This window comes from Myotis davidii, unplaced genomic scaffold (assembly GCF_000327345.1).
Source record: "Myotis davidii unplaced genomic scaffold, ASM32734v1 scaffold425, whole genome shotgun sequence".
Classification (NCBI taxonomy): Eukaryota; Metazoa; Chordata; class Mammalia; order Chiroptera; family Vespertilionidae; genus Myotis; species Myotis davidii.
Genome location: NW_006296413.1, coordinates 3,430,444 through 3,454,946, shown reverse-complemented (window position 1 = coordinate 3,454,946; position 24,503 = coordinate 3,430,444). Strand labels below are relative to the sequence as shown.

The window sequence follows — 24,503 nt, the reverse complement described above, 5'->3', positions numbered from 1 at the left end:
GAGAGAGAATCGTGGATCAGCTGCCTTCTGCATGCCCCCTACTGGGGATCAATCATGTGCCTTGACCAGGAATTGAACCATGACCTCCTGGTTCATAGGTCGACACTCAACCACTGAGCCACGCCAGCCAGGCATTTTTTGGTTAGGTTTTATGAATTAAATTTCTTTAATACACATAGGACTATTCTGTTTCTATTTCTTCTAGAGTCATTTTTGCAACAGCAGGCACGACTGGCTTATTGAAAACACTTAACCACCTTGTTTGTGGTAAAGACCTATTGATCTGGGGGTACTCACCATGTGCTGAACGTTGTGTCCGACCTGCACAGGCATCATCTGTAGGTGTCACCATTACTGTCTCTGTGATACAGCAATCGGCATTTCTCCTTTGCTTCAGCACATAAGCTTCTTCTGAAAGTGGTGGAACGGCCGAGGACCTCTGTGCTGGCGACATGTAGGATGGAAGGCAGACGACACCTTGAGGTAAGTTCTCAGCCTGACAGAGGCCTATTTCCCTGAGCAAACACTTAACAACACCCTTCAAGCCAAAATCCTGGAGCTAATGTAGAAGGGTGGGCCCTGGCTTTTTTCTCTGTGAGCCACTTTTCTCTGACTGGGGCTCTTTTATTTTCTTAAAAGATGTTTTATTGATTTTGAGAGAGAGAGAGAGAGAGAGAGAGAGAGAGAGAGAGAGAGAGAGAGAGAGAGAGAGAGAGAGAGAGAGAGAGAGAGAGAGAGAGAGAGAGAGAGAGAGATCAGCTGCCTCTCATGTGTGCCCTGACCAGGAATCAAATCCGAGACCTAGGTATGTGACCTGACTGGGAATCAAACCCGCAACCTTTTTGGTGTGCAGGACAATGCTCACCAACCAAGCAACCCGGCCAGGCTGGCACCGCCTCTTCTCTTATCCACTCGTCTGTCGATGGATACTTAGGTCGCCTCCCCATCTTGGCCACTGTAAACAATGCTGCAACGATCACAAAGCTGCATGTCTTTACTTTCGCTTATTTACTTATTGATGAGAAACATCCATTTGCTATTCCATTTATTTATGCATTCATTGGTTGCTTTTTAAAAATATATATATTTTATTGATTTTTTTACAGAGAGGAAGGGAGAGAGACAGAGAGCCAGAAACATGGATCAGCTGCTTCTTGCACACCTCCCACTGGGGATGTACCCGCAACGAAGGTACATGCCCTTGACCGGAATCGAACCTGGGACCTTTCAGTCTGCAGGCTGACTCTCTATCCACTGAGCCAAACTGGTCAGGGCCATTGGTTGCTTCTTGTATGTGCCCTGGCCAGAGATCGAACCCCCAACCTTGGCAGATCAGAACAACATTCTAATCAAAAGAGAGAGAGCTACCCAGACAGGGCTAGCATGTCTTTTCAATTAGTGTTTTGGGTTTCTTTGGATAAGTACTCAGAAGTGGAATTCCTAAGTTCTTTTTGTCTGTTAAAGCCTTTGTTTTAAAGTCTATATTTTGTCTGATATAAGTATTGCTACCCCAGCTTTTTTTTTTTCCAATTCCATTTGCACGAAATATCTTTTTCCATTCCTTTACTTTTTTTTTTTAATCCTCACCAAAAGGATACTTTTCCCACTGGTTCCTACAGAGTGGAAGGGAGGGGGAGGGGGGAAGAGACAGAGAGAAACATCGATGTGAGAGAGATACATCCATTGGCTACCTCCGGCATGTGCCCCTACTGGGGCTGGGGAAACTGCAACTGAGGTACATGACCTTGCCTGGGAATTGAGCCTGCAACCCTTCAATCTGCAGGATGATACTCTAACCACTGAGGAAACTGGCCAGGGCTCCATCCCTTTACTTTTAACCTGTGTGCATCTTTCAGTCTGAACTGTGTTTCTGTAGGCAGAATATTGGCCAAATAAAGTTGATAATTTTGTATGGCCCTCGAATAATGTTATAAAAACCCAAATGGCCCTTGGCAGAAAAGAGGTTCCCCACCCCTGCTCTAAATCTTTTCTCAAGTGGTGTACTTCCAGCCAGGCCTGCCCTGACCACCCTATTTAAAATTGCAACCTACCTGCCCATCTCCTTTCCCTTGTGCCTTCTTTTTGGTTGCCCCAAACACTTACCTGTCTTTAATATACTGAATAATTTACTTTATAACATATTTACTGTTTGTTACATACACACTTTTTTCCTCCCAACCTCCAAGAATGTAAGCTCTATGAGGGCAAGGTTCTTTATTTAGTGACTAGAGGCCCAATGCACGACATTCAGGCATGGGAGAGGTAGTGGGGGGAGTCCCCTCAGCCAGCCCTGTGCCCTCTCGCAGTCCAGGACCCCTCGGAGGATGTCCAGCTGCCGGCTTAAACCCTGGGAGCAGGCCTAAGCTAGCAGGCAGACATCTCCCAAGGGGTCCTTAGTGCTGCCACCACTGCGCTTGCCAGCTGTAAGCCCAGCTTCTGGCTGAGCAGAACTCCCCCTGTGGGAGCACACTGACCACCAGGGGGCAGCTCCTGCTCAAGCGTCTGCCCCCTGGTGGTCAATGTGCATCATAGCAACTGGTCATTCCAGCTGTTTGGTCGATTTGCATATTAGCCTTTCATTATATAGGATGCATTCCACACTCCAGGAACAGTACCTGACACATGGTCTGAATGAATAATGTTGTATTGTTCTTATAACTACAAACGTAATGTACAAGACACCCTATTATACTCTGTGAGTCCCCGTAAGTAAGGAATGAAGTCCCTTCACAGTCCCACCCAATTCTCCAGTCTCCCAAGCCTTCCGGACCTGCCCTCTCCCCGCCATCAACACCACCGCCCCCCCCCGCCGCCAGCCACTAGGAGACGGAGGCCCGCCACCCCCAAAGCACAAACACTAGTACCAAGTGACCCGCGCGGCGCCCACGTGACTGGCGTCGCACCCGGTGAGCGTCACGTGACGGACTCAGCTTTCCTCCAATCGTTGTGCATGTTGTGGAGATTCCACCCAGGACCCGGCCCGAGATTTAAAACACCCGATTCTCCTGCCAGCCAAACGGGCCGTCCTCCCGCTCCCAGCTGGGCAGTGGGGACCTTCAAAGGTCCTACTCTGGAGTGGCACCGGGAAGCCCGGGCCTAGAACGCGCTCGGTCCCGGAAGTGACGTCTCCCAGAGGGGCCGGAAGTGGCAGTGGAGGGAGGGAAGATGGCGGAGGTGGTGAGTCCGGTGCCCGGGGCGGGGCGGAGGGAGCCAGGGGAGGTGGGTAGAGCCCGAGGACCCCCAGTAGCCGACCCTGGCGCCGCGCTGTCTCCCCAGGGGGAGATAATCGAAGGCTGCCGCCTGCCGGTGCTGCGGCGGAACCAGGACAACGAAGATGAGTGGCGTGAGTGACGTCGGGGGGCGGGGCTAAGCGACCCGAGGGCGAGGGGCGGGAGGGAGTCAACCGAACCCTCGGGAGGAGGAGGGACCTCGGGAATTCTGGGGCGGGCGGGGCGCAGATACACGGGAGGGGCGTGGCTTGTCGCGGCCCCGCGATGGGTAGGGCGGGGCTTGCAGGGGGTGGCACTGGGTGACAAGGGGCTTGGGCGAGAGCTGCCTGGTGCTGGGGCTTAGAGATGGGCTTGGGAGTGTATTCAGGTCGTAGAAGGGTGGCGCCTCCGGCCTGACCCTTCCATGGCCCCTATGCTGTTCCCCAGCCCTGGCCGAGATCCTGAGCGTGAAGGACATCAGTGGCAGGAAGCTTTTCTACGTTCATTACATTGACTGTGAGTGCCGGGCTGGGGGAAGGAGGGGCCGCTGGGTAGAGTTGGGGGATGGTCTCTGGCCTTCCTTCCTGAGCCATCCCCACTGCTGCAGTCAACAAACGCCTGGATGAATGGGTGACCCACGAACGGCTGGACCTGAAGAAGATTCAGTTCCCTAAGAAAGAGGCCAAGACCCCCACCAAGAACGGACTTCCTGGGTCCCGCCCTGGCTCTCCAGAGAGAGAGGTGGTGAGTAGGTCCCCCACTTCACTTCTTCTCTCCTGCCTCCTACTTCTCTCATCTCTTGGCTTCAGTGGTTCCTGGATGGGCTGGAGGCAGCACCCTCCCATCCTGGTTTCGGCTTGCAGAGGATGGGGACCAAATCGCAGATGTAGCTTCCAGAGTCCAGCGGCTATGCCTGTGTCCTTGAGAGGGAGGGGTTTGATGACTCCATGCTGAGGGGCCCCCACTCCCTTGCCCCGTCCCACCACCATCCCCACCCCAGAGGAAGACCCTGGACCTATCTCTACAGCCGGCCTCCGCGCAGGCCAGCGGGAAGACCTTGCCAATCCCGGTCCAGATCACACTCCGCTTCAACCTGCCTAAGGAGCGGGAGGCCATTCCCGGTGGTGAGCCCGACCAGCCGCTCTCCTCCAGCTCCTGTCTGCAGCCCAACCACCGCTCAACGGTACCCTCAGCAATTCCAGGGACCTTGCTTTCCTCTCAGGTCCCACCTTCTCTACCTTCTGACCCACCTTTCTTGGTTTCTCTCTGCAGAAACGGAAGGTGGAGGTGGTTTCACCAGCAACTCCAGTGCCCAGCGAGACAGCCCCAGCCTCAGTTTTTCCTCAGGTGAGTCCTCCAGACCACTTTTTCTCCCCTTCCTTCCTTCTACCTTCTGGTAGCCCCTTTCAGACGCATCTCACAGCCACTTCTGTTCCTGTCATCTCACCTACAGAATGGATCAGCCCGCAGGGCAGTGGCCGCTCAGCCGGGACGGAAGCGAAAATCAAATTGCTTGGGCACTGATGAGGTAGGTCTCGGGAAGAGGGAAGCTGAGTAAAAAGGAAGGGACATAGGCAGGTGGAGAGTTTAGTGGCTAGTTTAAAAATAAACAACAGTGGTGTGCAGCCATGGTGGTGCTATTAGGAGCTAAGCCGAACTGGTTGGCGATCTTTCCAAAGTTTTCAATGAAAACTTTCTAAATCTTGGTTTCTTTATCTGGAGGGTGGGGGTTATATACCTCCCCCACAGGGTTGCTGTTAGGCTTGAACAAGAGAACGGGGGGGTGGGGGTGGGCGGGGGGCAGTGCTGTGTGAGCTGTAGTCTCCTGTAACCCAGTGCCTTTCACTGGCCCTGGGCAGGACTCCCAGGACAGCTCAGATGGAATACCATCAGCTCCGCGCATGACCGGGAGCCTGGTGTCTGACCGGAGCCACGACGACATCGTCACCCGGATGAAGAACATTGAGTGCATCGAGCTGGGCCGGCACCGCCTCAAGCCGTGGTACTTCTCCCCGTACCCACAGGAGCTCACCACACTGCCAGTCCTCTATCTCTGCGAGTTCTGCCTCAAGTATGGGCGTAGCCTGAAGTGTCTGCAGCGTCACTTGGTATGAAGGGTCCCAGGTACTGCCCTACTGCTCCCCCATCCTTCGCCACCCCTGATCCTCCTCTCTTCCTCAGACCAAGTGTGACCTGCGACATCCTCCAGGCAACGAGATTTACCGCAAAGGCACCATCTCCTTCTTTGAGATTGATGGACGTAAGAATAAGGTCAGTGGCTGAGGCACTGGGAGTGCCTTGGAACTTGGAGTTTGGGGGAAGTCAAATGAGAAGCTTCTTCCTTAGAAAACACCAGTCTGGCCAACAAGTTGGTTCACCCCATTTTTATTGAGTTCCTGATGAAGGGCAGGTGCTGGGAGATATAAACATGACCAGGAATTAGACAAAAGTCTCTGCTGAGAGCTCACAGTCCATGGAGAAAACAGCCACACCAATTGCCACTTTATTTTTTTTTAATCCTCATCCAAATAACATTTTTTCCATTGATTTTTAGAGAGGGAAAGACAGAGAAATGTCAATGTGAGAAACACATTGATTGGTTGCCTCCTGCATGCATGCTGACTGGGGCCTTGGTCAGGGCGGAGCCCTGCAACCGAGGTACGTGCCCTTGACTGGAATTGAACCCGGAACCCTTCGGTCTCCAGGCCGACGCTCTATCCACTGAGCCAAACCAGCCAGGCCCCATGACCACTTTAGATCTCCCAGTGTGTTAAGTATCCTGAAGCAAAGGGTGGGTTATTAGGACCCGGAGGAGGTAGTCACCAAAGCTTCACAGAAGAGGTGACTTTTGAGCCTTGACATGAAGGACAAGGTGGGTAAGGGACTGGCAGGCAGTGGGGTGCTGATGGGCAGGCGCAGATGTATAGTGACAGTAGGTGTTGGAGGGCAGAGAGGATGAGGGAAAGCTGTTAGCAGGAACAGAGCTCAGGAGGTGGGACTGAGGCCAGTTGGGGAGAGTTGGGGACACTGTAAGTTTGGAGCGTCAAGCCTGCTTTAGCCTGTGGTTGTGGGGAGGAGGGGTAACCTGGAGGGACCGTTGAGAGACTCCCCCATTCCTGGGGCCTGGAAGGTGGTGAGGGAGAGGGAGAGGCAGGCAGGGGAGAGCTCTGGCTTCAGTGCTGGGGGAGCTTGAGAGGAACAGCTGCTTTAACTACTGTTCTGTGTTAAGGGTGGACTTGGCATCCAGGTGGCAGTGCCCAGCAGGGAGTTAAAAAGTCATGTCTGAAATGCAGGATAAATTATGTGCGGAGGTAAAATAGCAAAATTAGTAAGTTTTTTGGGCAGGGGGCTCCTGAGGCTACTTTTGTAAGTTCCAGAATGCCTGACCTCAGTTGTAGACAGTCAGGTCAGTTCCCAAGAGGTGTGACTGTAGGCAAAAGAATTGTATTTTTTGACAGCCAGACTCCTAAGACTGTCACATGGGCAAGCTGCTGTCACAAGCCTCGTCAGTCTTCTTGGTACATGTCAGCTTGCTGACTGTTGTTAACTAGAGGGGAGGGCAGTGGAGGTCCCCCAGGGCCAATGGGCTGGTCCACGGGCTTCTCAACACTGCACAGTAGCCCTGCCTGATGGAATCAGTCGGGTCTCAGGGAGGAACGCTTGTCCCCTATCGGCCTGGGCTACAGAGAAGCTCCTGGCTGACCCTGTCCCATGGCCATGCTGGAATCCGGGCACCGAGCGGTCACAAGCCTTTTCCTTTGCAGAGTTATTCCCAGAACCTGTGTCTTCTGGCCAAGTGTTTCCTCGACCACAAGACCTTGTACTACGACACAGACCCTTTCCTCTTCTACGTCATGACGGAGTACGACTGCAAGGGCTTCCACATCGTGGGCTACTTCTCCAAGGTGAGCGCATCCTGCCTCTCCCTCAGCCCTGCTCTGCCCGGGCCAGGCCCCTCCCCTCACACTCACCTGCCACTTCTCAGGAAAAGGAATCGACAGAAGACTACAACGTGGCCTGCATCCTGACCCTGCCTCCCTACCAGCGTCGGGGCTACGGCAAGCTGCTGATTGAATTCAGTGAGTACTGCGCTCATGGCTGGGGGGGGTGGGGCGCCAGTGCTCCCATCGCATATGCTGCCTGGCTGTGATTCTCAGCCCAGTCACCTTGGCCAGAAATCAAGACGGGACTCTTCCAAGACGCTTTCATTCCCAGGTTGACTGCCCTGCTTGTTTGGATTAGTTCTCAGCCCCTCACTGTTCCTTGACCAAGGTTCTAAGCATCACCCAACTTTCCCCAAATTTGACTCATCCTGCCCAGGGCCATGAGCTAAAGCCCAGTGAGCCGCTGTTGCTCATCCCTCTGCTACTGTGTTGTCATGTGAGTTCCTGGGTGAGGACCAGTTGTTTCCTGAGCTTGGTAGACAGATGTTCAAAATGCTGTTAATTCAGCAAAGAGGTGGAAACGCTGACTTGCATGGTTATGGCCCATATTCCTTGTATTCTATCAGGTTAGCCTCTTAGAGCCCAGAAGGGACTCTGCCCCTCATCCTTCATGACCTCGTCAGTGTCCCCTCTAATCCCAAGTCTGCTGTCTGCTTCCCAGCCTCCCTCTCCATTCTCTTCAACTCACCATCCACTGAGATAACCAAGCTGAGCGGGAAGACGGGGAGGGAGCCTTAGCTGTTTGGGAAAGACAGAGGCTGGACTTGACCGGGTCACAGCCCACTTGAGAAATGTTGTTGGTAGAACGATGCTACGACGCGTCACATCTTCAGAAAGCCCTCAGCCTGGTAAAGCAGGTGATGCTGAACAAAGTCCTGGAGGTCTCCAGGCCTCAATGACGAGGGGGTGCAGGCAGGGCTACCAAGGACGTGTGCTCAGTTTGGCAGACACGGTGGGAGGGTGGTAGGAGGGGCACTGATGAGGGGCTAGGAGTTCCCTACAGCTGAGGAGGCCAGTGTGGTGTCCAGGTGATCAGTCAGGACTTTACATGCACCATGACCCAGCAAGGTTAAGTAGGAACCCAGTGTGTTCCATCCTCTTCCGTGCTTCCTCTCTCCAAAGCACGATCCTCTGTCCTCAACACTGGCTTTCTGGGTGGAAGTCATGAGGTTGGGCAAGAGGGCCAGACCGGCTGATAAAGACGAACCGAGGAGGAAAGCAGAACGGGCTCTGGTGCAACACAAAGCGGTTATGACTGAGGGTGAGGAAGGGTGGAGACATCCCAGGGCCCTGACGGGCGAAGGCTGCACTGCCAAGGAATGTGAGGCCAGGCAGTGTTTTGCAGGTCTGAGTTCTCACCAGGAACTGCCAGTGGTCAGCAGGCGAGAGTGGGAGGGAGAGAACCGAGAGGGAGGACTGTCTTCCCTGACTTGGGAAGCTCTTTGGTGCTCCTTGCAGCCTCACAACCACCTGGTCAGGTCACAGCCGGGAGCACCTCAGGCCTGGTCCACAGGTGGGGTCTGCTCTGCTTCCCTCCTCACACACCCATGTACAGAGCGAGTGTGGACGGCACAGGAAAAGTGGAGGCACTCTTTCTAGAAGCCATTTTCTCTGCCTCCCCACACCCCACCTCTAAACCCTTACCCTAACCCTACCACCCCTCCTAGCTGGTTGTAGCCATTTCTCTCAGTGCCTTCAGTACCTGTCCCTGTGCTAGCACACAGGTGAAGAGTGTGTGCTCATTAGTCCTTTATGAGGAAACAGGCACAGAGCCACACACCGTCCCAGAACTGCCCCACAGCAGGGCCCGATGGAAAGCAGGCAGGCAGCCTCAGCATTGGTTTCACGAAGCTGTGACCCTGTACTCATTCCCTTCCTCTCCGATGCTTTAGGCTATGAACTCTCCAAAGTGGAAGGGAAAACAGGGACCCCTGAGAAGCCCCTCTCGGACCTCGGCCTCCTGTCCTACCGAAGCTACTGGTCCCAGACCATCCTGGAGATTCTGATGGGACTGAAGTCTGAGAGCGGGGAGAGGCCACAGATTACCATCAAGTGAGCCTGGCCCCGCCCCCCGGGGGTGCATGGCGTGGCCGGTGTTCCCAGGCCTCACCCTGAGCTCCGGGGGCAAAGACGAAGGCCCCAGGGAACCTGGTCTTTGTCCTCCCACAGTGAGATCAGTGAGATCACCAGCATCAAGAAGGAGGATGTCATCTCCACGCTCCAGTACCTCAACCTCATCAACTACTACAAGGTAGGGAGGCGGGCAGGGACAGGTGTGGAGCTGCAGCGTGCAAGCCCACGGGCTGACCTGCCTTGTCCCATCTCCTGCCCAGGGCCAGTACATCCTCACGTTGTCGGAGGACATCGTGGACGGGCACGAGCGGGCTATGCTCAAGCGGCTGCTCCGCATTGACTCCAAGTGTCTGCACTTCACTCCCAAGGACTGGAGCAAGAGGGGGAAGTGGTGACCAGGCACAGCCCGTGGTGGCGCCAACAAAGCTGGCAGCCCATCCACCCCCGCCCCAGGGCCCCCCAGGGGGACACTGAGGGAGACGGACCAGGCTGAGGACAGTTCCGGCCTGGGAAGGGCTGGTTGGTGCCCAGCACCAAAGTGAGCTCAGGTCAGTTCTAAGGCCAGCCGGCTGCAGGCCCGGGCCTGCTGTGAACCAAGGACCAGAGGGAGCCAGGGACGTGTACAGCGAGATGGGGGTGGGGGCCTATGTACAGAGGGTTTGGTGGCTGTAAAAAAATTCGTAAAGTAGGAGTTGGGGGTGGGTATTGGCTACAAAATTCTGGCCTCTCGCCCCAGTACCTGTCCTGCCCCATTCCCCCCGCCCCATGCCCCCTTGCCCCTGTAATAAACTGTTTCTATGGGCCGGAGCCATGACATGTTCTTGTGGGAGAAAGCAGCTCTAAGGTGTGGGCAAACTCACGGATGCCATGGAAGAGCTCATTTATTGGGGTGATGGAATCAGTGGATCCAAAGTGGAGAGCTGGTTTATTGGGGTGAAGGGATCGGTGGCTTCCAGTTTCAAGCTCTGGTTCAGTCCTGTGGCACCTGTGCATGGATCTGCAACAGGGGTCACTTTTACTACTGGATTTCTGAGACGGGGTGGCTGCGTGGTCCACCTACTCTGGAGGGACCCAGCTCCCCAGAATGACAGCCCTTTCTAGCAGGGCGGGGGGCGGGAGGGGGGGGGCACAGCCCTAACCCAGTCTAACCTCCCAGTTAGAGCCCCATTGTACCAGCAACCCTAAAGCCCAAGGCCGCGTGGGGCGGGATTCTAAACAAACCAGTGAATGAGCCAGAGGCGGCCCACATATCTACTCACCGCTTGGGCGAGGCTGGGCCAGGTCAGGGCCGCACGCACTTTGGCATCCGGGCCAGGGACGGTCTCCAGGCCCCACAGGGTGAAGCGGCGGAAACTGGCGGAGGCGCCCATGAAGCGGTCCTGGGGGAGGCGCCGGGCTCAGCGTGGGGCCGCCGCCCCCGCCCGCGCCCCCGGCCACCCCCAGGCCCCTGTGCTCACGAAGTCCCGCTCCAGCGCCTCCGGGGGTTCCACCAGCTCCTGCTCGTCACTGTCCGATCCCCCTGGGAAGTCCTGCTTCCCCAGCGACTTCTCTTCCATCGCCATCACGTATCCCAGCAGGCCGGGCGGCACCTCCACCTCCTCGCCCCGTAGACGGCGGCCCCGAAACGACACTTCGAGTCCTGAAGAAGGGGGTCGTGGGGCCTCAGTGAGGGCCTGGTCCCTGCCCAACGGGGCAACCCCGGGGGCGGCTCTCCCGCCACCTCCGGTGGACCACGGTTCCCAGGAGCCCTCGCGCCCGTCCTCGCTGGAGAGAGCGCGGCGCCGGCGCGGGGGCTACCGGGAGCCGTAGTCCGGCCGCGAGCGCTCACCGTCGAGACCCTGACGGATGGCCGGGGTGAAAAAGCGCCCCACAGGGGCGGGCCGGTTAACCCCGACTTCGCAGGGCAGAAGGTGCAGCGTGACCGGGGGGGCGCTGCGCAGAGTGACGGGGCGTAGGTGGATGCGGTGCTTCTCCACGTCTTCCTCGTCGCCGCTCTCCATCCTCCTCGGGTTCCGTGGCTCCCGGACTGAGGCCAGAGCTGGCGCGTAAAGCGCGCGAAGCCTGTCGGGAGCCCTTGGACAGTCAGCGCAGAGCCTCCTGGGAAGCGTAGTTTTTTTTCTGACTCTTGCAAGCCCCACCTTCTGTGTAAGTCCCAGTTTTGTTTTCTTCTTGAAAATTATTTTTTCTCTTTTTAAAACATTTATGCCCATCTGGTGTGACTCAGTGGCTGAGCTTTGAACTATGAACCAGGTCACAGCTCCATTCCCAGTCCCAGGACTTGCTGGGGTTGGGGGCTCAATCCCCAGTAGGGGGCGTGTAGGAGGTGCCCACTATGATTCTCTCATCATTGATGTTTCTCTCTCTCTCCCTCTCTCTGAAATCAATAAAAACATATTTTTTAAAAAATTCACTGATTTTGGAGAGGAAAAAAAACAAACTTGTTGCTTTACCCATTTATGCATCCATTGGTTGATTCTTGTATGTGCCCTGACTCGGATCAAACACAACCTTGGCAACCTTGGTGTATAAGGACAATACTCTAACCAACTGACATACCGGGTCAGGGCCTTGAAAATTTTTTCAATGATATATTTTTTAATTAAAAAATGTGTTTTCTATTACAGTTGACATACAATATTAGTTTCAGGTGTAGAATGGTACATTCTTATTTTTAAAAATTAAAATTATTCCCAAAATAATTTTTTTTATATTGACAAAGAGGTTCTTTTATTTTTTATTTTATTATTTTTAAAAAATATATTTTATTGATTCTTTACAGAGAGGAAGAGGGATAGAGAGTCAGAAACATCGATGAAAGAGAAACATCTATCAGCCACCTCCTGTACACCTTCCACCGGGGATGTGCCCACAACCAAGGTACATGCCCTTGACCGGAGTCGAACCTGGGACCCTCCAGTCCACAGGCTGACGTTCTATCCACCGAGCCAAACCAGTTAGGGCTCTTTTATTTTTTTAAAGATTTTTTTAAAAGATATTTTTATTGATTTCAGCGAGGAAGGGAGAGGGATAGAGAGAGAGAAACATCAATGATGAGAGAGAGTCATTGATAGGCTGCCTCCTGCACGCCCCGTACTGGGGACCGAGCCCACAACCCAGGCATGTGCCCTTGACTGGAATCAAACCCAGGACCCTTCAGTCCACAAGCCAATGCTCTATCTACTGAACTAAACCAGCCAGGGCAGGGGAGGTTCTTTTAAATTTTACTAGGGATATCAACTCTTCCTCAAATGAGTTAAAGATATTTTATATGAATTTGTGGTTTGTCTTCCAAACCTGTGTATTTTGATTTTTTTAAAATATATTTTTATTGATTGCAGAGAGGAAGGGAGAGGGAGAGATAGAAACACCTATGATGAGAATCATTGATCGGCTGCCTCTTGCACACCCCCCACTGGGGATCGAGCCCGCGACTCAGGCATGTGTCCTTGACTGGAATCGAACCTGGGACCCTTTAGTCTGCAGGCCGACACTCTAGCCACTGAGCCAAACCAGCTAGGGCTGATTTTTATTACACAGATGAACTTATTTTGTGCAGTGAAATTTACCAATCTTTTATTTTTAGGTCTTTTAGTTTTCATAGTACTTTTTGGGTTCCTTAACTCTTCTCTAATGTTTATTTGTCTAGATATGTTCTGTCAAGTTCCCTCAAAAAACAAACACAAACTGGTGATTAAGATTAAAATTGCAGCCGAAACCAGTTTGGCTCAGTGGATAGAGCGTCGGCCTGCGGACTGAAAGGTCCCAGGTTCGATTCCGGTCAAGGGCATGTACCTGGGTTTCGGGCACATCCCCAGTGGGAGATGTGCAGGAGGCAGCTGGTCGATGTTTCTCTCTCATCGATGTTTCTAACTCTCTCTCTCTTTACCTTCCTCTCTGTGAAAAATCAATAAAATATATTTTAAAAAAATTAAAATTGCATTTAATTCATAGATTTGAGAAAGAGAAAAATATCCCCCGACATCGGGAGCTGGCTTTGGTGTTCTGTTGAACACAATAATTCCATTGATTACCAGACAAGGTCATGAGGACCAAAAGAAAAACAAGGTCACTCTGTAATCTTGTGAACTTGGACAAAAGCAAAACTTGTCCAAACCACAAAAATGATGGAACATCCCTCTATCTTGGACTATATGTGATTTGCTTCTTTACCAATTACAGCTTTAGCCTCCATCTAGTGAAGATGTTAACGTTATTCCATCATAGAAATACTCCCACTTCCTAACAGCGTCCAATCCAGAGAAAAGCGCTGCTTCGTTAAACCCTCCCCCAAATCACCTAACACAAGCCGGACCCTATAAATGCTCCCTAACACCCACTTGTTGAGATGCCCCACAGCGTAAGAGTAATAAACCCATTCACTCACCTACAGATGTGCTCCTGGTGGTCTTTGGCCGGAGAGTATTGACATATTAATTTAGAGAATCTTGTTTTAGTTTTCTATCAAGAATAAGATACATAACCCTGGCTGGTGTGGCTCAGTTGGTTGATCGTCATTCCATGCACCAAAAGGTTGCTGGTTCTGCTCCTGGTCAGGGCACATGTCTGGGTTATGGGCTTAATCCCCAGTAGGGGATGTGTAGGAGGAAGCAGCCAAATGATGTTTCTCTCCCTCCCTCTAAAATCAATTTTAAAAAGTTTAAAAATAAGATACATAGTACCAATTACATCTTCTTTTATGTCTGTACAGTTGAGGTTTTCTTAATACACAATAGTTTTTATTTTTTTAAAAAGTGTTTTAATTGATTTTTACAAAGAGAGAAAGGGAGATGGATAGAGAGATGGAAATATCAATGAGAGAGAAACATCATTGACCAGCTGCCTCCTGCACGCTCCCCACAGGGGATTGAGCCTGCAACTCAGGCATGTGCCCTGACCAGGAATCGAACCAGCGACCTCTTGGTTCCTGGCTTGACGATCAGCTGCTGAGCTACACCGGCTGGGCAATAGTTATATTTTAAAGTGTATTCCTAGATCTTTTTTTCCATTTTACGTACTGAGGTTGGCAGACCTCACATATGGTCTCTGTCACAATTGCTCAACTTTGTCATTGTAGCATAAAAACAGCCATAGACAACATGTAAATGTCCTGCACACCCCCTATTGGGGATGAGCCTGCAACCTTGACTGGAATCGAGTCCACATGCTCTATCCACTGAGCCAAACCAGTTAGGGCCCAATAAAACTTTATTTGCAAAATCTACCAGCGGGAAACCAAAGCATTTGTGTGACTCACTTTATTGCAATATTCGCTTGGTTGCGGTGGTGGAACCAAACCCCAGTATATTCAAGGTTTCCTTATTTTATGTCATTCAAAGAATGTGTCCATTTATCAGATTGGGGACATAGAGTAGTTCATAATATTTCATTATCCTTTTAATGTCCATGGGCTCACTAGTGATGACCCCCTTTCATTTCTGGTATCAGTAGGCTTCTTGGAATGGGTCCAAAGTGTAATATTAACTGTCCTATGAATGCTCACCAAAGACCACCTTCTGCAGGTAGAAGGCACACCTTCCTTTCCAAATCATGCCGATCCTTGCCCACCAGGCTCATGAAAAAGGTCGCCAGGGGAGGACCTGGCCAGGTAGTTCATTTGGTTAGAGCAGGGGTCCTCAAACTTTTTAAACAGGGGGCCAGTTCACTGTCCCTCAGACCGTTGGAGGGCCGGACTATAGTTTAAAAAAACAACTATGAACAAATTCCTATGCACACTGCACATATCTTATTTGAAGTAAAAAAAACAAAACGGGAACAAATACAATATTTGTATTTGCATGTGGCCCGCAGGCCGTAGTTTGAAGACCCCTGGGTTAGAGCATTGCCCCAATACTCCAAGGTTGCAGTTCAATCTCCAGTCAGGGCACATGCAAGAAGTAACCAAGGATTTTCCTAGCCAATGTAAGCCCCAGAAACATATTATTTAAAATAAGACACACAGAATAAAGACAAGATGCATCTTTTAAACCCATAAAATGAGCAGTATTGTGCTATTAAAATGACATACAAATGAAAAATAAAAAAGTGACCAATAAATGCATGAATATGTGGAACAACAAATCGATGTTTGTCTCTCTCCCTTTCTCTATCTCTCAAATCAATACATTTAAAAAAATGTTTTTTATTGATTTTTTTTTAGATAGAGAGGGTGAGAGACATTGATGTGAGAGAAACATCAACTGATTGCTTCCTTCATTGAACCACAACCTGGGTATGTGCCCTGACGGGGAATCAAACCAGCGACGTTTCAGTGCATGGGCCGATGTTCAACCAACGAGCCACACGGGCCAGGGCTCAAATCAATAAATTTTAAAAATGTCACCGATGAGGGCTGGAAGTGATGCATGCTGAGCTCAACATGAATTTCTCCCCAGCAAGGCTGATCTCTTCCACAGACAATGTCTACTGTCCAGGAGAGACTGGCACTGAGTCCCAAACAGCAGAACATAACCCGGGAGACCAGCCAGACCCTCTCCACCATGACAGTGGCAGGATTGGCTGCCTCAGGACATGGCGTGGTTTCCCCTGACCACACTGCCTCAGCCCTTATTTTCACAGAGTCTCCCAGCTCCCCACCCGGCCTCACAGGACTGCTTCCTAGTGTGACCGCTTTTGGTTACAGAAGAAGTAATGGGACCAGAACCATGGGCATCCCCGGCCTTACCGGGCGCCTCCTTCCAGAATGGCAGGCTTGCATGAACCGTGGAGTGCTTACTGAAGACTCGGTTATGCCACCCACTGGGAGTCATAATCTTGCTAGTTTCAGGGCCACATGGGTGAGCACTGGAGTTGGTCGGTAGACAGAAAGGACAGAATAGGCCACAACGTTTATTGGAGCTTCTGAGGGAAAGGAAAGGTGGAATTAGGGTCAACAGTTTAGGGTTGTCTAGCTTACATCATTCCAGCAGTGTTTGGGGCGCAGGGGTCATCTGCTGTACTGCTGGTTGCCGCACCCTGCAGGCGCTTGGTGCTGGAGAAGCCATGAGCACTGACCATGGCAGCTGCGGGAGGACCTTGGGTACCAGACAAGCTTGAAGAAATTGTCTGGTCAGCACACAGGAGGCAGTTTGAAAAAGCCTTCTGCAATGGCTCTCCGGCGCCCTCTACCGACAGAGCTTAATAATGCGCCAGCTGGCAAAGGTAAAGGGTCCCGGCCCGTTTTCAGAGTAGGCAGTGAATGAATTTGGAGCTGAGAGGCACCTACACAGCCACCAGTCAGCTTATCTTACTTTCCGATTTCCCTCTCCCTTCTCCCATGCTTTTTTAAAATGTTTTTTTTTAAATTTACTTCAGAGAGGGAGAGGGAGACATCAATGATGAGAATCTTTGATCGGCAGCCTCCTGCACAACCCCTACTGGGGATTGAGCCTGCAACTCAGGCACATGCCCTGGGGGTGACCTCCTGGGTCATGGGCCAATGCTCAACCACTGAGCCACGCCCACTGGCTCTCTCATGCCTTTAGTGATATTATTTCTACTTCATGATGATCTATGATCTATTTATTTATTTACCCTCATGCCCACCTTTGTTTTAGTCCTGGATCATATATTTAGATAAACACACACACATGCTCATTATCTCTCGGTTGGATGAAGTGCATTCTCTGTCAGATTCCCTTTATGGGTGCATAAATCCTTGTTGAAAAACACAAAACTGTTTCCTAAAGCCTTGACACTTGACACGGACAATCCGTGCGAATATAGAAACCTTGGTTTACCCTTAAATGTTTAATAGATGCTGCTCCAAATGTCGTCTTGCTTTTTATGTGCCATTTTGACTCTTTTGCCTCTGTAAGTTACTTGATCTTTCTGCTTGGAGATCTTGGGGATTTTTGTTGAAAAAAAAATAGAAAACTAATAGTTTTATGAGGATGTCGCAAAGTTAGTTGACTGTTCCAAGTTAATTTTCCAAGGTTCCCAGTGGGCCCTTTGAATGTGCAGATTTTTCTTTCTTGGGAAGTGTTTCTTAGAATGCAGCAGTAAATATTGGTGCTGGTTCATCCGTTAGTTTTTCTTCAGGGACCCAATAATGCAAATGCAATTCCTTCTTTGACTATCTTGTTTTCATTACTTTCTTGTGACCCCTTTGTCTCATTTTCATTCTCTTGTTTTTGTCTTTCTTTAATGCCACTTATTATATTTTGAGTCTATTTTCCTTTGGGCATCTTGTAATGTAATCTTCATTTCTAGGTACTTTTGTTTCTTTTTTTTAAAATATATGTTTATCGATTTCAGAGAGGAAGGGAGAGAGATAGAGAAACATCAATGATGAGAGAGAATCATTGATCGGCTGCCTCCTACATGCCCCCTACTGGGGATCAAGCCACAACCCAGGCATATGCCCTTGACGGGAATTGAACCCATGACCCTTCAGTCCGCAGGCAGACGCTCTATCCACTGAGCCAGGCAGGCTAGGGCCTTCTTTTATCTTGTTTATTTCTTCCTGGGTTTTGTCTATTTCTATTCTTTTTAAGTTTCTCATTCAAGGTGGTTTTGATCTATTTCCCCCTGTTTAGTGTTGTATTACAGCTTTCTTCTGTTTCCAGGCTGCCTTTCCAGGGGGCTGTGTATGGACTACTTTGATAGATGATGAGATTCATTTTCTGATATTTTGCAATAACTGTACAAACCTGTTCATCTTTATCTTGTTCATTGCTGTGCTGTTGGGTGTTTTATAAAATCCCTGTTTACTGCGCCCTCTTCTGTCTACACTGCCGAGTCCAGATTTGTTTGTAGATGGGGGCGGAGCTGTGGGGCCTCTGATTTTGTTGTCTTGCAGAACCATGACATTTCTCCATTTACTTCCCCTTTCACCCCCAAATGACTTCCTTCCTTTTCGTGTGTTTTGCTCCCCCAGAGATTACATGTTTCAAAGGCTGCCCCTCAAGTGGTACATACACTCAAAACCCCCGCCCTGTAGTCCCAGCCTTAACCCTCCAGACTTACAGCGGACTTGGTCTTTCTTGGACCAAAAAGAGGCCCCCCCGTCGTCTTTGTGGTTGTTTTCCTGTTGCCTGCAGTGTGTCCAGCGCTGCTCTGGGGCTGAGGTGTGCGGTCCCTCCTCGCCTGATTTCAGGTGTCAGAGGACACCACCTCTAGAGTCTGGGAGTCTGAGGCCAGGAGCGTCCTTAGTTTGGGGTCCCAGCTCCTGTAGTAGGAGGGGCTGGCGGGGGGTCGGGGGAGCCAGTTTTTGCAGTTGAGCCTGGAAGAGTAGGTGGTTTGCTTCTTCCCTGACCTGAACCGGGTCCCGTGGGCCCTTAAAAAGTTGGACCTGTGGTCCTCGGGGTTTCTGTGGCGTCGTTCGATGGCTCCGCTGAGGCTGGCAGGCTGTCTGTGTTCGACAGGGCCTCCTCCTGGAGGAGCTGCTTGGGAGATGTGTGAATACTGTGTTGGAAGTTCTTTGATATTTAAACATTTTCACAGCAAATTTCCCAGGTACCACAGGAGTCCGGGAAACGCACCTGCTTTCTTTTTGACTTCAGATGCAGAAGGTGGCATTAGTCCTCTGCCCAAGATGACGATAATCGGCCCATGTAAGGACTCGCCAGCCATCCTTCCAGCCACCCGTACCCATTCAGCCTCCACAGGTCAGGGCTGTAGGCTGTGGTCTGGGCACCGAACCTCCTGCAGCGCCCGGGGTTGGGGCCACAAAACGCCCAGAGATGCCCAGGGTGTGACTTACGGCTGCAACTCAGGTCCCAGCCATGGCAGCACAGAAAGGTGGACAGTTAAGACACCAGAACCGTCCATGTGCCAACAGCAGTCACACCCCAGCCCGGGCCCCACAGCAGGCACGCTCAGTGAGCTCCCCACCCCCCAATTCTGGGTTGACTAACACTCTACCCTTTCTCCTACTCCACCCCCAGCCCCTCCCCTTGCAAGAGATGACAGGGAGAGGCAAAACCTGAGTGTGGAGAAAGGAAACCTGCAGCCAGCTGGGTACCCGTGACCCCAAGAGTCACAGCTGTCCTCTGTCTTCAAGAGCAATTCAGCCCTGGCCCAGTGGCTCAGGTGGCTGGAGTGTCAGCCCACACACCAAAAGGCCGCGGGTTCAACCCCTGGTCAGGGCGTGTAAAGAGGCAACCAACTGATGTTTCTCACATCAATATTTCTCTCTCCCTTCCCCTCTCTCTAAAATCAATTTAAAAAACACACACACATATCCTTGGCTGAGGATTTAAAAAAAAATTAATAGTTACAGCTGTGGTGCCTGAGAAATAGGTCCCACTCACTAGATGCCCTCTGAACAGTGTGGGTGGGGAAGTGAGGCCGCAGCCCTTTGCAGCTCCAGTCTTTCTGCAGCAGCCTCAGCTCCCTGGCTTTGTGGCCGGAGTCAAGAGGCAGTGATGGCAGCCCCACCCCATGTTCCAGGGCCGGAACCAGCTTCCTGGGTGCTGAGAGCTGGACTGCAGGCAGGGGAGTACGTTCTGGAACCCAACAGCCCAGCAGTGGCCTCCTGCGGGCCCATTCCCCAGACTCCCCAGGGGTTTAAGCCAGGGGTCCTCAAACTTTTTAAACAGGGGGCCAGTTCACTGTCCCTCAGACCGTTGGAGGGCCAGACTATAGTTTAAAGAAAAACTATGAACAAATTCCTATGCACACTGCACATATCTTATTTTGAAGTAAAAAAAACAAAATGGGAACAAATACAATATTTGTATTTGCATGTGGCCCGCGGGCCGTAGTTTGAGGACCCCTGGTTTAAGCATCCGGTTCTGCCTTAGATCCTTTCTGCTGGAAGCAGCTGGAGAAGCGTGTGGCAGGGTTTGCCCGGATCCTACAGCAAGTCGCTGGGGCTCAGCCTTGGGACAGACCACCTGACCCCCGACCTGTAAGGGCCCCACTTGTCCCAGGCCCTTCTTTCCTCTCCTAGGCAGCCCGACAGGAGGGGCTCGGCTGGGGGCGCAGGAGGCAGGTGGCAGAAGAGGCCCTCCCCCGAAGCCTCTGGCCATTCTCCACCCAGCACTGCTGACTGCGGCTCCTGGGAGCTCCTGGGGGCTGTGTCCCCATGGCCCGTGCAGAGCTTTGCTCTGAATGTGGCAACAGAAACCCGCTCCAGGATGGTAAACCTCTACACCATGCCCCAGACGTGGGGTGTGCAGGAGGCAGTCGATGTCTCTCTAGCATCAATGCTTCTCTCTCCTGTCCTTCCTTCCCCTCTCTCTAAAAATCAATGGGAAAAAAAAAAGATACACACACACACATACATAACTGTGTTTACTTATTTAGGTTAATCCTCACTCAAGTGTGTTTTCCCATAGATATTTAGAGTGGAAGGGAGGGGGAAAGATGGAAAAACATCAATGTGAAAGACACATTGGCTGCCTCCCACATGCGCCCCTACTGGGGCAGGGACTGAGCCTGCAACCCAGGTTCGTGCCTTTGATCAGAACTGAACCCAGGACCCTTCGGTTTGAGGGCCAACACTGTATCCACTGAGCAGCACTGTCAAGCCATACACACACTCTCCAGTGAGGATTAAAAAAACACATCAGAATCCTGAGTATTTGGCATATTTGGAATAAGAACGAGGGGGTGGCTCTTAGAGGAAGATTTCAAGGTCCACTGATGGGGTAGGGAGAACCCAGCTTCGTTTTAGCCCAGACCATGGGGCCCCCTCAGCCTTGAAACTGTACCAGCAGGCCCTTCCTAGAGCTGGCTCCCCTCCCCAGCCTGGGGGAGCCTCACTCCCCAGGGAAGAGGCCACTGCAATCTCCTCACTGTTTCTAGCCTAAGCTCCCGGGGTCAGGGACCCTGCAACCCCCAGGAGCTGAAACAGGTGAGGCCCACGCCTAGCTCCAAGCTCATTCCTAAATTACTGGGGAGCTTTAGGCAAGACCAGACCCTCTGGGAAGCAGAGATGAGGATGTTTTTTCTCCTGCCTCCTGGGGAGAGATTCTGGAGAATCCCAGGCTATTTGCCAGGAGGGAACTTTGGAGCCCCGCAGTCTGGGGGGTTCCTACTCTAGAAGCTTTTGGGGAGCCTCTGACCCCATCCCAGTGGTCTGCTCCCGATTAGGGTCATTGGTGAACGGAGGTTTTTGAAAAAAGGATCCATAGGACTGGGTCCCGTCTTAGACAAGACCCTGTAAGGGCCACAGTCCCGGTCCCACCTGGCCCAGCCCAGCCGGGGCTCAGACCGCAGCTGACAGCCCCCGGAGGTAGTCCCCGACGTGGGGCAGCACAGCCCAGTCATCCGCCCGCAGGACCACGGGCACTCCGTCCGCCTGGGCTGCCTCCAGCCGCAGCAGCAGCTTGGAGTCTGGGGGCAGGCGGATGGCTATGTGGTAGCTAGTGGGCGGCCGGGCCACCACTACAAAGGGCTCCAGGTGGCGTGACACCAAGGCCTCCAGACCCTGTGGCCCAAGAGGGCAACACAGGCGACTCTCGGTGCCCTTTGGCAGGCACGAGTCCCACAGTTCCTCAAAGAAGCCTAACCTGGCCCCCTCGGGCAGCTTCGGGAAAGGCAGGAAGAGGTCAGCGAACTTCACAGGCAGGGGCGGCAGGTGGGTGTAGCACGTGAGGCCAGTGGACTTGGTGTAAAGAGCCCGGATATCCAGCTGTGCGGGGGCCGGGCGCCGAGGCTGCAGGGGCAGGAGCAGAGGGCGGGCCGGGCGGCCAGGGCACAGGCAGGGCACGTGGACAGCCCCTAGGGGTGCATAGAGCTGTCCTTCCACTCGGAAGCGCAGCTCCAGAGAGTACACGGGCTCCAGCACCTCTACCTGGAGCTGCAGCACTGGGACCGGGCCCTCGGCCCTTTGGCGCCCCACGCTCAGCCGAATCGGGGCTGGGGCCTCCTGCACCATCAGCGCCGTGGCAAAGCCCTGGTTCTCGGCCACCAGCGAAGAGGTCAGTGCAGGTGCAGCAAGGGAGGGGCCCAGGGCCACCCCCAGCTTGGGCCCTGACAGGTGGCTCAGGAGGACGTAGTAGAGGCGGGCGTGGTCCCGCCCATCAGGGTCCTCCAGCTGCCTGGCCAATGCCTGCAGCAAGTCTGCCAGGCCTCCCCCAACCCCCGCCCGCAGCAGGGCCCGGCAGACTCGCAGCAAGGCCTGCTGGAGGCCCCAGTCCGTGCAGTGGGCCGCTGCAGCCTGCAGGAAACCCAGGGTGGCACTCTGAGCATCCCTGTCTGCCACCTTTGCCAGCATCTGCAGGTGCCAACGAAGGGCCTCACCCCCACCTGGCCTGGACACCACCTCTTGCCGCAACACCACCCGCAGGGGCTCCCCCAGCTCTGGGGCCACTCGATCCAAGAGGTCAACAAAATGGGGAGCCAGCGCAGGCCGGGCTCGGTAGAGCTGGGCCAGCCCATGGGTCAAGGGTGCCAGCACTGTATGGTGCCCGGCCAGGCAGAGAGCAACGAGGTATGAAGCCTGGAAGCAGAGTGTAGCCAAGGCCCGGGGGCCTCCGGTAAGGGCGGCCCTCTGCTGCAGGCCGGCCAGGAGTTCCTGCAAGTAGTGGCAGGGGCTCTGAGCCTGTCCTTTCTCCTCCTTTTGTTCGTCCTCAGCACAGAGAAGGCACAGCAGGTGCAGGCGGGCCAGCAGGGCCATCGGGTCATGAAGGAGATTGGGTAGGAGGCCACGGCAGAGCTGCGGTTCCAGCAGTAGCGGGGCAGCCTCCTCACCGGCGGGGCCCAGCGGGCAGTTCTCCGGGAAGCTCAGGAGGCAGTGCAGGTAGAAGAGATGGGCGGGCAGGGGCAGGGCTGGGTGCTGCGCGGCCAAGGTGAGCCGGCGGAGCAACAAGGCCTCGTCCTGGGCTGTGAACAGTGCCTCGCCAAAGGCCGCCTTCAGTGCCAGGACAGCGTGCAGCAGTGCCAGCTGGGCTGTGCCCAGCAGCCGGACCAACTGTGGCTTGAAGAGCACTGGCGGCTGTCCCCGCAGACCCCGCAGGGCCCAGCCCAGCAGCCACAGAAGCTGGGCCTGGGCCACAGGTGTGAGCAGGTATGAGGTGTCCAGAAGCTGGGCCACGGCAGCCCGCAGCTCCCGGGCCTCTTCGGGGCTGGGCTCTAGCGCTGAAAGGCCACACTCCTCCTCTGCTGCCGGCCAACTGGGCGCTTGGGGCTGAAGGTGGGCCTCGCCCTCTTGAGCTAGTGTCCAGTTCCAGGGGCCACCCCCAGGGGGAGGAGCCCTGACTGTGAGCAGGCCCTGAAGGCTGGCCCTGGCCCTAGCCTGTATCACCAAGGTGTTTCGCAGGGCAAGTGCCAGCAGCAGGCTGAGTGGCTGGACAGGGGCCACGGGGCCCTCTTGTCCCAACAGGCCACGAAGAAGCCCCAGGCAGCCCCCCAGCAGCCCAGGCTTGCAGCTCTCCAGCTCCCGCAGGCACTCGCACGCAGTGGCCTGCAGGGGTCGCTGATCCGAGGAGGGGCCAAAGCGTCGCCCCAGATCACCACCTGAAGCCAAGCCGAGCAGCAGGGGCAGAAGCCGCAGGGAGGCCCCGGAGGTGGGGCCGAGCACACCTCCGGTCACCAGGGCTGTGGTTGCTGCCAGCAACAGGGGCCTCCGCAGAGCTGATGGCCGCGGGGGTAGAAGGGCCAGGGTATCCAACAGGGAGGTGGCAGCTGCCTCAGCTGCAGGGGCATCTGGCCACAGCTGGGCTGGGTACTCCAAGCTCAGGGCCAACATGGAAACCTGGGGATGGGAGATTTGGAGAAGATGGAGCTCAGAGCGCAGTGGGTTGAGGAGACCATACGGGGCAGGGCAGGGGCGGGGAGTTCAGGGCCTACCTTGGTCTGTTCGCTCAGCTTCTCACTCCGCAGGTCGCTCAGCAGGTCACGACCCAGATCCTCACCCTCAGGAGCTGCCATGTAGGCGGACGGGCTGGCCCGGAAGGCGCCCAGGCGCTGGGCCCAGGCTTCCCGGCTCAGGAGCCCCATGGTCAGGCTCATGGTCAGGCTCGTGGGTCCCTGCAGGGAGGAGCGCGGGGGGGATCAGGCCGGCGGCCGCGAGACCCGCCAACCCCGAAGGAGGCATCGTCATCTCAGAGCCCTTTGCACACCTCAGCCACCCTCGACTATGCGCAAACGCCAGCGGGGACCCCGTGCCTGGGCCCCGAGATAAAACCGAGAGGTTTCAGGGTGACGCTGGGGGGCCGCCAGGATCCCTGCGGGGCAGAAACGCGGGAGTTTATTTTTGTGTTAAGTACAATGACTTCTTTAAAAAGTTAATACACTAGGAAGGTGTGTGGAGTAGGAAGTAGATGAGGAATGCAGACATTTTGAGAAATAATATAATGTGTGTTTTTCCACAAAGTATGAATTTCAGAGG

General features: G+C 53.5%; 3 protein-coding genes and 1 long non-coding RNA gene across 9 annotated transcripts in view; 1 reads left to right on the top strand and 3 right to left on the bottom strand.

Moving 5' to 3' along the window:
* Positions 1-2,951, bottom strand: part of LOC102760575 — a 14,078-nt gene extending 11,127 nt beyond the window's left edge. Inside the window, exons 1-2 of one of the 2 annotated variants that reach the window (XR_001515168.1) lie at positions 2,865-2,951; positions 298-444 (exon numbers count right to left, since the gene is read on the bottom strand). This is a non-coding gene — a long non-coding RNA (uncharacterized LOC102760575). The remainder of the gene's footprint in view (positions 1-297; positions 445-2,864) is intronic. The other variant, XR_001515169.1, reaches the window with a different exon arrangement.
* Positions 2,905-10,033, top strand: KAT5 (K(lysine) acetyltransferase 5). Of its 4 annotated transcripts, XM_006771582.2 has the most exons (14): positions 2,905-3,177; positions 3,277-3,343; positions 3,657-3,725; positions 3,817-3,953; positions 4,237-4,392; positions 4,482-4,556; positions 4,663-4,737; positions 5,069-5,317; positions 5,391-5,480; positions 6,974-7,114; positions 7,195-7,288; positions 9,046-9,205; positions 9,323-9,404; positions 9,487-10,033. In XM_006771582.2, the coding sequence occupies exons 1-14, from the start codon at positions 3,166-3,168 to the stop codon at positions 9,619-9,621; spliced, it is 1,542 nt and encodes a 513-aa protein (XP_006771645.1). In that variant the 5' UTR covers positions 2,905-3,165; the 3' UTR covers positions 9,622-10,033. The 4 variants fall into 4 exon arrangements, with proteins under 4 accessions (XP_006771645.1, XP_006771647.1, XP_006771644.1 ...); XM_006771584.2 differs by lacking the exon at positions 4,237-4,392; XM_006771581.2 differs by having other exon boundaries at positions 3,151-3,343.
* Positions 10,034-10,089: 56 nt separating this feature from the next.
* RNASEH2C (ribonuclease H2 subunit C) lies at positions 10,090-11,300 on the bottom strand. The gene is made up of 4 exons (XM_006771585.2): positions 11,055-11,300; positions 10,684-10,865; positions 10,486-10,605; positions 10,090-10,223 (listed from the first exon to the last, which is right to left on the bottom strand). The coding sequence occupies exons 1-4, from the start codon at positions 11,224-11,226 to the stop codon at positions 10,197-10,199; spliced, it is 501 nt and encodes a 166-aa protein (XP_006771648.1). The 5' UTR covers positions 11,227-11,300; the 3' UTR covers positions 10,090-10,196.
* Positions 11,301-20,741: 9,441 nt separating this feature from the next.
* Positions 20,742-24,503, bottom strand: part of AP5B1 (adaptor related protein complex 5 beta 1 subunit) — a 13,475-nt gene continuing 9,713 nt past the window's right edge. The window contains exons 1-3 of one of the 2 annotated variants that reach the window (XM_015569059.1): positions 24,235-24,352; positions 23,963-24,142; positions 20,742-23,867 (exon numbers count right to left, since the gene is read on the bottom strand). In XM_015569059.1, coding sequence (XP_015424545.1) covers positions 21,378-23,867; positions 23,963-24,124 — 2,652 coding nt within the window. In that variant the 5' untranslated portion in view covers positions 24,125-24,142; positions 24,235-24,352 and the 3' untranslated portion in view covers positions 20,742-21,377. Of the gene's footprint in view, positions 23,868-23,962; positions 24,143-24,234; positions 24,353-24,503 lie in introns of those variants that run through there. The other variant, XM_006771580.2, reaches the window with a different exon arrangement.